Consider the following 12,602-nt stretch of genomic DNA (forward strand, 5'->3'; position numbering starts at 1 on the left):
TCTTGATGGCGCTTCACCTTGTTGGAGTTTTGTTTAACATACGAATGTTGGCAAGCTGCTTCAAAGACAAGGCGAAATACACAATTCTTCAAAAATGCAGGCCAGTCATGATAACTCAGTGCATTCTTCATCTCTCTCTTCTCGCGTTGAATGCCAACGAAGTTACAAAAACGTTCAGTAGCGAACAGGGACATGAATGGTGTGGAACTACCAGCGTTCTGATGACTTCAGTGGGTTTTCTTATGATTTACAACCTGTTGGCGATTCTAGCTATAGAAGATCACACAATAGTCGGCCTTAAGCGCGAGGTTTCTACCAAAGTAGCCATGTTAGGAACATTAATTGCCGGGGTAATAAGCTGTGGGATGTTATTATGGGCCGGCGCTGTCTCGACGTCAGAACTCTGCGTGTCTTACCTAGCTTCAAGCATTGCCTGCACACTGATGATGTTTCTACTGTTATTGTTAGCCTTCAGGATTTGTACGAAAATCGCTCACGACTCAGCCAAGACATCAACGGATGAAACGTCCCTTTGGCTCAGTATCTTGAGCAAAAACAAGATGGCTGTATTTTTGACAGTGTTTTGCATTGTTTTCGAGGTATTAAGCATCGTGTTTACCAGCATTCGTGCTCAAGAAAGCATTGCACAGTTTCAAGAATCCAGATTCTTCCAAAAGGTTTTTTATCTAAACATAATTTGGTTTGCAGTAGGAATAGCTCTTCCTGTAATTTGTCGACAGTTTATTGATTCAAACGCGGCTAATGCCAAAGAAATCACTGACGAAAATCGTTACAGTGCGAATATAACAATTTCAGTGTAAAATTTTAAGAAATTTGAATATTTATTATATTCATTCAGGGACCAAAAATCTGGTACAGTGCGAATATAACGATTTCAATGTATAATAACCGTAAATCCACTAATAGTAGCCTAGCCTTTCCAAAATGTACTGTACTAGCCATGAAAATTGTTAAATAGTGGTGTGGTTGGACTGGAAGGAAAGGAGTGGCCTATAATGAATGAAATACTTTATTATAGTGTCGAGGTATTTAGCTTAACAAAACTAATTGGGGACACTATTTACATTACAATATATCTAAGCTATTTAAAGTTAAAATATTTACACTTAAATTCTAAGAAAAAAAGAACCGTACTACATAGATAAATAAATAAATAAATAAATAAATGAATGAATAAATAAATAAATAAATGACAATAGAATATAAAATTTTATAATAAAAGTAGGGAGTAAAAGTAGGTGAAAGATCCTAGCTGCATATGTCACATTTACACTCAGTTTGTATAAGACGTGTGAGGTCTTTTCTCCCAATACTGTTTTTAAAACTCGTGACATTAGGTTTCTCTCTATCACTGTAGTCTAGTTTGTTCCATAGATAAGGCCCGTAATATCGTAAAGACCTCAAATGACAATAACTAGTATTAATAACTAGTATTAATTGGAAATAAGTGGAGTGCGTTCGGAAGGGTGGGGTGATTTGGGGGCGGGTGGGGGGGGGGGGGGGGAGGAGGCAGGGAAAGCCGTAGGTAGGGAGTGGGAAGCATGATATTATGTTTTCATTTTTTCTTGATATTTGAGGTCTGTCCATACAGAAAATGTATGACATTGCTGAAGCTTATGAAACCAGGCTGATCTTCTTGTACCAACCCATCTTTCTAATGCATAAGAGAAGAATACCGGTACTAGGTTGATATGTGACACGCGTCCTGCATAGATTTTTTCTTTGTTCACGCTCGTGTCATGTTGAATAATTTCTTCACCATTTATCACCGAGCTTGAAATTTACCATCTTTATTATTTACTACACATTTGATGAATTTGACATTGCTGATCCCAGCAGTATGCAGGACGCGTGTCACATATCAACCTAGTAAATGGCCTAAGCTCACAACGAGTCTCTCGTAGCTCAGTTGGTTAGAGCGCCCAACCGGTATCTGGGAGGCCATTTGGGTTCAATTCCCGTCGGGGACTCAGATTTTTTCTTTGTCCCACGCTCGTGTCACGTTGAATAATTTCTTCACTATTTATCACCGATTTTTTACTAAGCATTTTCATTTCAAGCCTTTTTTGACAGTTGTCAATCAAAAAGGCGAAATTAATAAAGCGGAAAAAGTCGATATTTTTTTGTTTTGATGAGAACGTTGTCACGAAAGCTTTGTTTATACGCGTTATCGAAATCGAATGTTTACACACGTGCGAAAGACATTTAAAAGAGAGACAATGGATTGAACATTTGATTGACATTTTTACCTCGTGATCAATTATCGATGTCTAGGTTTAAATAACTTTGTAGATAGTTTTTATGATCAGTGTGTGATTAAACGAATTGAAAGAACTACGAGTGTGTTCATAACTTTACGATATACTGGCGCCCAACGTGGGGCCGTTTTAGCCCTAGACCGATCACAACTACGATGTCCGCGGACGCAAAAGAAAGGTTAAGTCGACTCTTGGCCATTAGAGGTGGGCATCGTGGAACCTTAACCCGATTTGAAAAAGAAGTTCACGACCTTCTCAAACAACCACCGAACGAAGTTGATGTAAACCGACTGGAAGTTATCGATAAACAACTGGAAGGAAAGCTAGCGAAATTAGATGGTCTTGACAAAGACATTCAATCACTCTGCGATCTGGAAAAGCTAGAAAAGGAAATCGAAGAATCCGAAAATGTAACGACGAGAATTTTGGATTGCAGATCACGAATCAACGTATGGAAGGTAAAGCAACAAACGACAACAAGCCATAACGCAACCGAGCAAACAACGCCCCCTATCTCACCGACGACTTCGAGTTTTACCCAGAAACAAGTGAAACCGAGACTTCCCAAACTAACACTTCCACGATTTAAAGGAGACATTACTCGATGGAACACGTTCTGGGATTCATTTAATTCTGCGATCCATTCAAATACGGAGATTTCAGACGTCGACAAGTTTAGTTACCTCAAGTCGCTTCTCGATGGCCCCGCTTCTCGTGCCATACAAGGGTTAAATTTGACAAACGGCAACTACACTTCTGCCGTAGAGTTGCTCAAAGAAAGATTCGGTAAACCCCAACAAATCATCAGTGCGCATATGGATGAGCTCCTGAAAATACATACCGCAAACGACAAGCCGCACTCCTTGCGAATCATCTACGACAAGATCAGTGTACACACAAGAGGCTTGGCGTCACTGGGAGTTTCATCGAAAGAATATGGAAGCCTTCTTATACCCGTCATTATGTCGAAATTACCGAGTGAAATTCGAATTGAAATCGCACGCAAGTCTAGTGACGACGTTTGGAAAATCGAAGAGCTATTGGAAATAATCAAGAAGGAATTGGAGGCCAGAGAAGCAAGCGAAGAGATAAAGGCCAGTGATTTTACTCGAAAACCGACGCTACCGAACCACACCCCGTACAAGATTCCAGGAACGCCCACATCTTCAACATTCCTGTCCAACCAAGGCTCGCAAGGCGGCGGAAAATTCACCATTCGTTGTGCATATTGCGAAGAATTTCATTATTCTGCCTCGTGTCCGAACGTCGTTGACCCCGTAAAGCGAAAGGAAATTCTGCAACGAAAACACCGATGTTTTATCTGTCTAAAGGTTGGACATCGTAGCAGCGAGTGCCAGACAACCAAAACATGTCGCCATTGTAACAAACGTCACCATCAGTCCATCTGCGATCATCAAGGCTCACCGAATCAAGAAATCAGCACTACTTCTATCGCAAACGACCAATCCGAGAATTCCCAAGTAACCACGGCGGCAACATTTCGAAAGCAAGGAACGGTGCTACTTCAAACAGCAACAGCAGTGGCCACCAACGAAAACGGTACAAAAACAACAAAGGCAAGAATTCTGTTTGATAGTGGTAGCCATCGATCTTACGTTACTAACGATTTGAAAGCACGATTAAATCTTAAGTCCTGCAAAACCGAGATGCTGAATTTGAACACTTTCGGGGAGCAGAAATATCGAAAGCAAACATGCGACTTGGTGAAGATTCGACTCAATAAACCTGGCCTCAACGAAGAAGTGGAAATCTCCGCGTTAAGTTTTCCTGTCATATGTTCCTCTTTGCAAAGCAAGGTGGATATCAACAAGTTTCCCCAACTCGAGACCCTGCAGTTAGCCGACGAATTCAACGATGGAAATAACAACTCGATAGATGTTCTTATTGGCTCAGACCATTATTGGAACATTGTGCATGGAGAAACGATTCGATGCGAATCTGGCCCTACTGCGATTAGTAGCAAACTAGGATGGCTTTTGTCCGGTCCAGGTGGAGAGTCGGTTGGTAACGCTACCGTATCCAATCTTGTAATTACAGGAGAAAGGGCTGATCATCCCTTCTACACGAATGAACACGACCAGCAGGTGAACACTCTGAAGGATTTCTGGGAAACCGAATCGATTGGCATTAAAGCGGAACAAGTTGAAGAATCGACCGGAAATTCGTTCATCAAGGATCTGAGCTACGATGGAAAACGTTATGTCGTTGGTCTACCCTGGAAAGAAGAGAGAGAGGCGAATCCTAGTGAATACCAATTGAGCCGCAATCGTTTGAATTCATTGCATCACAAGTTAAGACGAGATCAAGAGTTGCTAAAGGAATACGATAAAATCATCAAGGAACAGTTGCAATTAGGAATCATTGAAGAAGTTAAGCCCGAAACCGACGACAAATTCAGCGAAACCGTGCATTATTTGCCCCATCACGCAGTTCTCCGCCGAGATAGAGAAACAACCAAAGTCCGAGTTGTCTACGATGGCTCAGCAAAGTCGCCTGGAAACAAGTACTCCTTAAACGACTGCTTAGAAGTTGGACCAAACCTCATTCCGCAATTATTCGATGTCCTCGTAAAGTTCAGGTCAGACCCAATTGCCTTAACTGCCGATATCGAGAAAGCCTTCCTCATGGTCTCAATGAACGAAGCAAGCAAGGACATGCTGCGATTCCTGTGGTTCAAAAACCCGAGCGAAATTACTCCCGAGGTCATTCAGCTTCGATTCTGCAGATTGGTGTTTGGTCTGAGACCTTCTTCTGCGATACTTGGTTCTACCATTCGTCATCACTTGGATTCATGCGAGAAATTAAATCCCGAGCTGAGCTACGTGATCAATTTGCTCAGAGAGCGCTTGTACGTAGATGACTTCCTAGGAGGAGCCGATTCAATAAAGAAAGCACAAGAAATCTACGAAAACTCGAAAGAAATCATGTCTAAAGGGGGATTCAATTTACGAAAGTGGAATTCCAACAGTGAAGAAGTACTCGACATCATCAATTCCAAAGATAAATCTCTGGCATCATGCACGACGAAGACCGACCCGACAGCCGAATTTTCACAAGATGACGAGTCCTACGCTAAGTCAACAGTTGGCCCAGCAGATAATCAAGGTGACAAGCTCGTTAAAGTCCTTGGCGTGAATTGGAACACCAAAGGCGACGAATTCCTCTTCAACTTCACAGAATTGATCAAGCTTGCAAACACATTGTCAGTCACAAAAAGGTCACTATTGAAGATTAGTGCCAAGATTTTCGACCCGCTGGGTTTTCTTAGCCCTTACGTAATACGACTAAAGGTCATGTTCCAGGAACTGTGCGCTGAAAAAATCGATTGGGACCAAGAGCTACATGGAAATTGGCTATCGAAGTGGAACTTATTCCTGTCCGAACTGGAATCGTTGAACAAGATTCGTATCCCCCGATATTATTTCATCGCAAATGCAAAACCGAATTCCATCGAGTTACATGGCTTTAGCGACGCGTCAAAACAGGCATACGCAGCAGTTGTTTATCTCAGATCGTCCTACGATGATGGACGTGTCGCGGTCCGATTGTTGTGTTCCAAAACAAGAGTTGCCCCTGTCAAACAGCAGTCAATTCCTCGCCTTGAGTTGTTGGGGGCCTGTATTCTAGCGAGATTAATGAACACTGTTCAGGATTCTCTACCCGAAGAAATCAGGAAATTCTACTGGACCGACTCTAAAACTACACTCTGTTGGATCACGAATGAGAAACCATGGAAACAGTACGTAAATCATCGAGTTGCTGAAATCCGACGATTGACATCCAAAGAAGAATGGAGGCATTGCCCTGGCTCATTAAATCCCGCTGACTTGCCCTCGCGTGGAATGACTGGCCGCGAAATGGTCAACTGTTCAACCTGGTGGGAGGGACCTGAATTTCTCCAGCTGCCTGAGAACGATTGGCCTCACGGTCAATCAGTTACAGAAACCAATAACGATGCATGGTTGGAACTCGTGAAAAACCCACCCGAAGTAACGCACGTGTTAACCGCCTCTGAGGGAAAACCCGCGTCGATTAATCTTACCGAAATTATCAAGTGTGAAGAGTTCAGCACTCGCGACACTCTGTTACGCGTGACTGCGTACGTGATGCGTTTTATCAACAATGCCAGACGCAAGGTCAAACACAAAGCCAATAGCCAAGATGAAATTCCTGAAGTGCGCGGAAACGAACAGCTTTGCGCCGACGAAATCAACCTTGCCGAGACCAACTGGATAAGAACAATCCAAGCCAACTCATTTGCCAGTGAAATCTAATTTTTACGAAATGGAAATCAACCGAAGCCCCTGCGAGTGGAACAATTCTCATTGTTTCTCGACGAAAACCAAATGTTGCGTTGTCGCGGACGAATTAACAACTCTTCCTTACCTCTACCAACCAAGAATCCGATCCTGTTGCCTTCAAGTCATCCTTTCGTCGATTTGCTCATTCGTCACACACACGAACGCGTAAAACACAGTGCAGTGACTAACACGCTAACGACACTTCGAGAACGCTTTTGGATTTTAAAGGGACGTCAAGCCGTGAAGCGTTTTTTGAAGCGTTGCGTGACTTGCCGTAAACTTGAAGGACTTCCATACTCCTCGTACAATTCACCAGATCTCCCAAGCTTTCGAGTATCGGACGATCCACCGTTCACTCACACTGGATTGGACTTTGCTGGACCCTTATACATCCGCACCGAAGGAAATCAAGATAAAGAGAACAGCAAATGCTACATCTGTTTATTCACTTGCGCATCAACGAGAGCTGTTCACCTAGAGTTAGTACGAAGTCTGACCGTTCAGTCGTTTTTACTAGCCTTTCGACGATTTACCAGCCGCAAAGGATTACCGGCTACGTTGATATCAGACAACGCAAAAACATTCAAGGGAGCGTCCCGAGAAGTAAAAAAAATCGCTCGATCGAAAGAAGTTATGGTCCATCTGGCAAGCAATGGAATATCATGGAAATTCATTGTCGTGAAGGCTCCTTGGTGGGGTGGTTTTTGGGAGCGACTGATCCAGAGCGTCAAACGGTGTCTAAAGAAGTGCATTGGAAGATCGATCCTGAACTACGACGAATTAGAAACCCTTTTGGATGAGGTGGAGGCAGTCATAAATTCGAGACCGTTAACGTACGTGGAAGACGATCAGGATGGCGTGACATATACCTTGTGTCCTTCGCATTTGATCAATGGTCGACGTATCACCAGCACGCCTAATGGTGGGCACTTTGAAGTAATCAGCACGAATTCATCTCTAACCCGAAGAGCGAAGCACCACCGTCATCTTCTCCATCAATTTACCACCCAGTGGAGAAAGACGTACCTGCTGAATCTACGAGAAAACAATGCCCTGAAGTCCAGGGTTCGAAGTGGGCCCGAAATTGCTGTTGGCGACATAGTGATTTTAAAGAACGATTCATCCAACCGGATGTTTTGGAAACTGGCGAAAGTCGAGGAGCTGCTACCGGGAAGAGATGGCCTCGTGAGATCTGCAGTCGTAAAGGTCGCGAACAGTGACAAAAGGCCTCGTCTGATGAGACGAAGTGTAAAACATTTGTTCCCTATTGAAGTCAGCGCGAAAGACGACGACAATCCAATTGGAGAAACAGCGAACACGCCTTCTGTGGAGTCCTCCACAACTCGGAACGATAGGCCACGTCGTAATGCGGCGATCATGGCAGACATTTTACGAAAGTCTCAGTTTTAAATATTTCTTATTTTGTTTGTTTATATGCGTTTTGTTATGTTGCTCACCGGATGTGAAGCAACCTCGGGGAGTGTCACGAAAGCTTTGTTTATACGCGTTATCGAAATCGAATGTTTACACACGTGCGAAAGACATTTAAAAGAGAGACAATGGATTGAACATTTGATTGACATTTTTACCTCGTGATCAATTATCGATGTCTAGGTTTAAATAACTTTGTAGATAGTTTTATGATCAGTGTGTGATTAAACGAATTGAAAGAACTACGAGTGTGTTCATAACTTTACGATAAACGTCGAAAAGCTGAAAAAACTCGAGAAATTTCTCATTTTGACTTTTTCGCGATAAGTGAATTAACAGAATTACTTGAGAATATCGACTTAAGCAATACCCGAGAGAAATCCTAAAAATAGTCCACTTTATCTGAAAAAACTGGCACTTATTTCAGGTTTTTTAAAACACAAGTGAAATCGACAAAAAGGGTGTCGTTTTTGCGTGTAAATCACAATTCAAAAAGTTAATTTTCGTGGAGTTTTGCAGTTTCTAGATCAAGGTTTTATTGAAAAGTAGAATTGCCGAAAGCGTTCACTGATTCCACAACACAGCTTTCTGATTTTTCTGACAAGTAGCTTTAGTCATATATTTTGCTACTGATACTTCGAATAAATAGTTACAACTTCACTTACCTTGGAGAAAACTGCGAAAAATATTCGAAATAAGCGAAGGCAAAGGAACAAAGAAAGCACACACGAAAGCACAGTCGAAAGTACTGATGGATTACCAGCATTGAGCCTTTTATCTTTTTACCGCTGTTGTTGTGTTGGCGGGAACTTTACACGAACGGGCACTATTTTATCGAATTTCGGTGGCGCACTAAAACTCTACCGCCCTGGATAAAACCCTGTTATGCTTTCCATGTTATTTTCGGTATTTTAAACATTTCTTCAAGCAAAACAAGTTTGTACGATTCCAAATTCGACGCCATATTGTACTGCATGGGATCGAGGCTACGGAGAACTCGTTTAAACACTTTGACTAATGATCACATAAGACAGTTATGACTTTCCATAGTTGACCATGTGAAAAGCATAAACCATGAACGATGAGACCGAATGGCATTCTAAATAGAGAGCATTGGTAAGCTTAGTAATATTGTTCATCGTGGTGTAAGATAGGTAATGAACGTTTATTCGTTTGTCTCACGATAGAATCGCTTTGAGATGTTGATCGCGACGTTTCGACTGCAATACTGCTAGTCTTCATCAGGCGATGCCTTTGCCTCGCAGTATGGCTCTGATCGCCTGATGAAGACTAGCAGTATTGCAGTCGAAACGTCGCGATCAACATCTCAAAGCGATTCTATCGTGAGACAAACGAATGAACGTTCATTACCGTAGTAATATTCCGTTTATTTAAAATGAAAATCTTTTCTTTCTTTGAGAGCTCTAAGAGCATGATTTTTGCAACCTGTCTTCTTATTATTATGTCCATTCTGCCACAGACGACAACAAAACATGTGGGACGCATCATATTAGTCAGGGTTTATGCTTTTCATGGTTCAACGTTTCTTCAATCAGGTGTATTCAAACTTCTTAAACAAGACACCCATCTAGCTTTGAACTGAAAATTTTCAGACGTTTGAGTCCCAAATCTTTAGCTTGTTGCTCGCAGTATGGCGGCGATCGCAAAACACCCAAAACACCTTGCGTGCTTGCCGTAAAGTTAACCGAGACCACCGTGCGCGCCCGCCGCCCAGTTTCTTCAAATCGGGATCGCCTCGCATACTACCGTACATTTCTTGTATATTTCTTCATATACTTTCTATACATAAGGGATTTAAAAATCCCTTATGTATATATACACGCGGGGACTTCTATGATGCCTCCTCGTTGGGGCAATTATGCAGTGAGAATAGTTTGTACACAGTGAAAGCCCTGCAGGTATAATATGCTTACATCAATAGCGAAGCGTGCGAGGTCTAAAAATAATATAACCGCCACGAGGCTCAAAAAACATCAGCGTGTTCTGAAAGAAATAGACGGAATCTAGGCGAAGTTTTCGTTTCATGAAAGTGTCTTAGGAATACCGAGTGCCTTAGAAAGTGTTTTAGGAAAATCGTCCTCTATTTCGGTTTGTTTGTCTGAGTCTTGTTTGAGTCGTGACGTCACTCGCGTGCTTCGCCATTGAGTTTTTCGTTTTGCAGGTCGCGTTTCTATTAGTTCAAAAAATTGGGCCTGACGATCGAAAATCTGGGCGGCTGACACAGATTTGCCCGACTTGTTAAATCGGAGTGACGGGATAGCGGATCGCCATTCGCACAAGCCGATTCGCTTCTCGATTTATCGTGCCCGACAGATCGGGCGGATAAATCGCGTGTAAATAAGGTTTTATTTATTTTTGTGTTTGCGTGGTGACGCGGTCACGCATAGCATTGACATTGGCGTCACCGAGGGGGGCAATATCACGCACCTGCTAGTCTCTCACGCAAGTTGAATTAATACTTTTTATCACTATGAGTAATATCGTACATTAAACGTCGGAACCATATTGTTCGTCTTGTTTAGAGCTGCGGTTGAGCTGAGCCATCGAGATCTAAGTTTACACTGAACAAGATCATCACAACCATGGATCCAAGCTATGTGTTCTTGATGGCGCTTCACCTTGTTGGAGTTTTGTTTAACATACGAATGTTGGCAAGCTGCTTCAAAGACAAGGCGATATACACAATTCTTCAAAAATGCAGGCCAGCCATGATAACTCAGTGCATTCTGCATCTCTCTCTTCTCGCGTTGAATGCCAACGAAGTTACAAGAGCGTTCAGAAGCGAACAGGGACATGAATGGTGCGGAACTACCAACGTTCTGATGACTTCAGTGGGTTTTCTTATGATTTACAACCTGTTGGCGATTCTAGCTATAGAAGATCACACAATAGTCGGCCTTAAGCGCGAGGTTTCTACCAAAGTAGCCATGTTAGGAACATTAATTGCCGGGGTAATAAGCTGTGGGATGTTATTATGGGCCGGCGCTGTCTCGACGTCAGAACTCTGCGTGTCTTACCTAGCTTCAAGCATTGCCTGCACACTGATGATGTTTCTACTGTTATTGTTAGCCTTCAGGATTTGTACGAAAATCGCTCACGACTCAGCCAAGACATCAACGGATGAAACGTCCCTTTGGCTCAGTATCTTGAGCAAAAACAAGATGGCTGTATTTTTGACAGTGTTTTGCATTGTTTTCGAGGTATTAAGCATCGTGTTTACCAGCATTCGTGCTCAAGAAAGCATTGCACAGTTTCAAGAATCCAGATTCTTCCAAAAGGTTTTTTATCTAAACATAATTTGGTTTGCAGTAGGAATAGCTCTTCCTGTAATTTGTCGACAGTTTATTGATTCAAACGCGGCTAATGCCAAAGAAATCACTGACGAAAATCGTTACAGTGCGAATATAACAATTTCAGTGTAAAATTTTAAGAAATTTGAATATTTATTATATTCATTCAGGGACCAAAAATCTGGTACAGTGCGAATATAACGATTTCAATGTATAATAACCGTAAATCCACTAATAGTAGCCTAGCCTTTCCAAAATGTACTGTACTAGCCATGAAAATTGTTAAATAGTGGTGTGGTTGGACTGGAAGGAAAGGAGTGGCCTATAATGAATGAAATACTTTATTATAGTGTCGAGGTATTTAGCTTAACAAAACTAATTGGGGACACTATTTACATTACAATATATCTAAGCTATTTAAAGTTAAAATATTTACACTTAAATTCTAAGAAAAAAAGAACCGTACTACATAGATAAATAAATAAATAAATAAATAAATAAATAAATAAATGAATGAATAAATAAATAAATAAATGACAATAGAATATAAAATTTTATAATAAAAGTAGGGAGTAAAAGTAGGTGAAAGATCCTAGCTGCATATGTCACATTTACACTCAGTTTGTATAAGACGTGTGAGGTCTTTTCTCCCAATACTGTTTTTAAAACTCGTGACATTAGGTTTCTCTCTATCACTGTAGTCTAGTTTGTTCCATAGATAAGGCCCGTAATATCGTAAAGACCTCAAATGACAATAACTAGTATTAATAACTAGTATTAATTGGAAATAAGTGGAGTGCGTTCGGAAGGGTGGGGTGATTTGGGGGCGGGTGGGGGGGGGGGGGGGGAGGAGGCAGGGAAAGCCGTAGGTAGGGAGTGGGAAGCATGATATTATGTTTTCATTTTTTCTTGATATTTGAGGTCTGTCCATACAGAAAATGTATGACATTGCTGAAGCTTATGAAACCAGGCTGATCTTCTTGTACCAACCCATCTTTCTAATGCATAAGAGAAGAATACCGGTACTAGGTTGATATGTGACACGCGTCCTGCATAGATTTTTTCTTTGTTCACGCTCGTGTCATGTTGAATAATTTCTTCACCATTTATCACCGAGCTTGAAATTTACCATCTTTATTATTTACTACACATTTGATGAATTTGACATTGCTGATCCCAGCAGTATGCAGGACGCGTGTCACATATCAACCTAGTAAATGGCCTAAGCTCACAACGAGTCTCTCGTAGCTCAGTTGGTT

At 41.8% G+C, this 12,602-nt stretch overlaps 3 protein-coding genes across 3 annotated transcripts; all 3 read left to right on the forward strand.

Moving 5' to 3' along the window:
* The first annotated feature begins 2,434 nt into the window (after positions 1 to 2,434).
* Positions 2,435 to 6,574, forward strand: LOC144657946 (uncharacterized). Its single transcript, XM_078518280.1, has one exon. It carries the CDS (start codon positions 2,435 to 2,437, stop codon positions 6,572 to 6,574), a length of 4,140 nt encoding a protein of 1,379 aa, XP_078374406.1.
* Positions 6,575 to 6,646: 72 nt separating this feature from the next.
* On the forward strand, positions 6,647 to 8,011 carry LOC144657947 (uncharacterized). Its single transcript, XM_078518281.1, has one exon. It carries the CDS (start codon positions 6,647 to 6,649, stop codon positions 8,009 to 8,011), a length of 1,365 nt encoding a protein of 454 aa, XP_078374407.1.
* Positions 8,012 to 9,051: 1,040 nt separating this feature from the next.
* Positions 9,052 to 11,766, forward strand: LOC144657170 (uncharacterized). Its single transcript, XM_078517481.1, has 2 exons — positions 9,052 to 9,148; positions 10,576 to 11,766. The coding sequence occupies exon 2, from the start codon at positions 10,636 to 10,638 to the stop codon at positions 11,473 to 11,475; it is 840 nt and encodes a 279-aa protein (XP_078373607.1). The 5' UTR covers positions 9,052 to 9,148; positions 10,576 to 10,635; the 3' UTR covers positions 11,476 to 11,766.
* Positions 11,767 to 12,602: the final 836 nt, after the last annotated feature.

Source organism: Oculina patagonica, chromosome 6, assembly GCF_052425735.1.
Source record: "Oculina patagonica isolate OP01 chromosome 6, crgOcupat, whole genome shotgun sequence".
NCBI classification, from domain to species: domain Eukaryota; kingdom Metazoa; phylum Cnidaria; class Anthozoa; order Scleractinia; family Oculinidae; genus Oculina; species Oculina patagonica.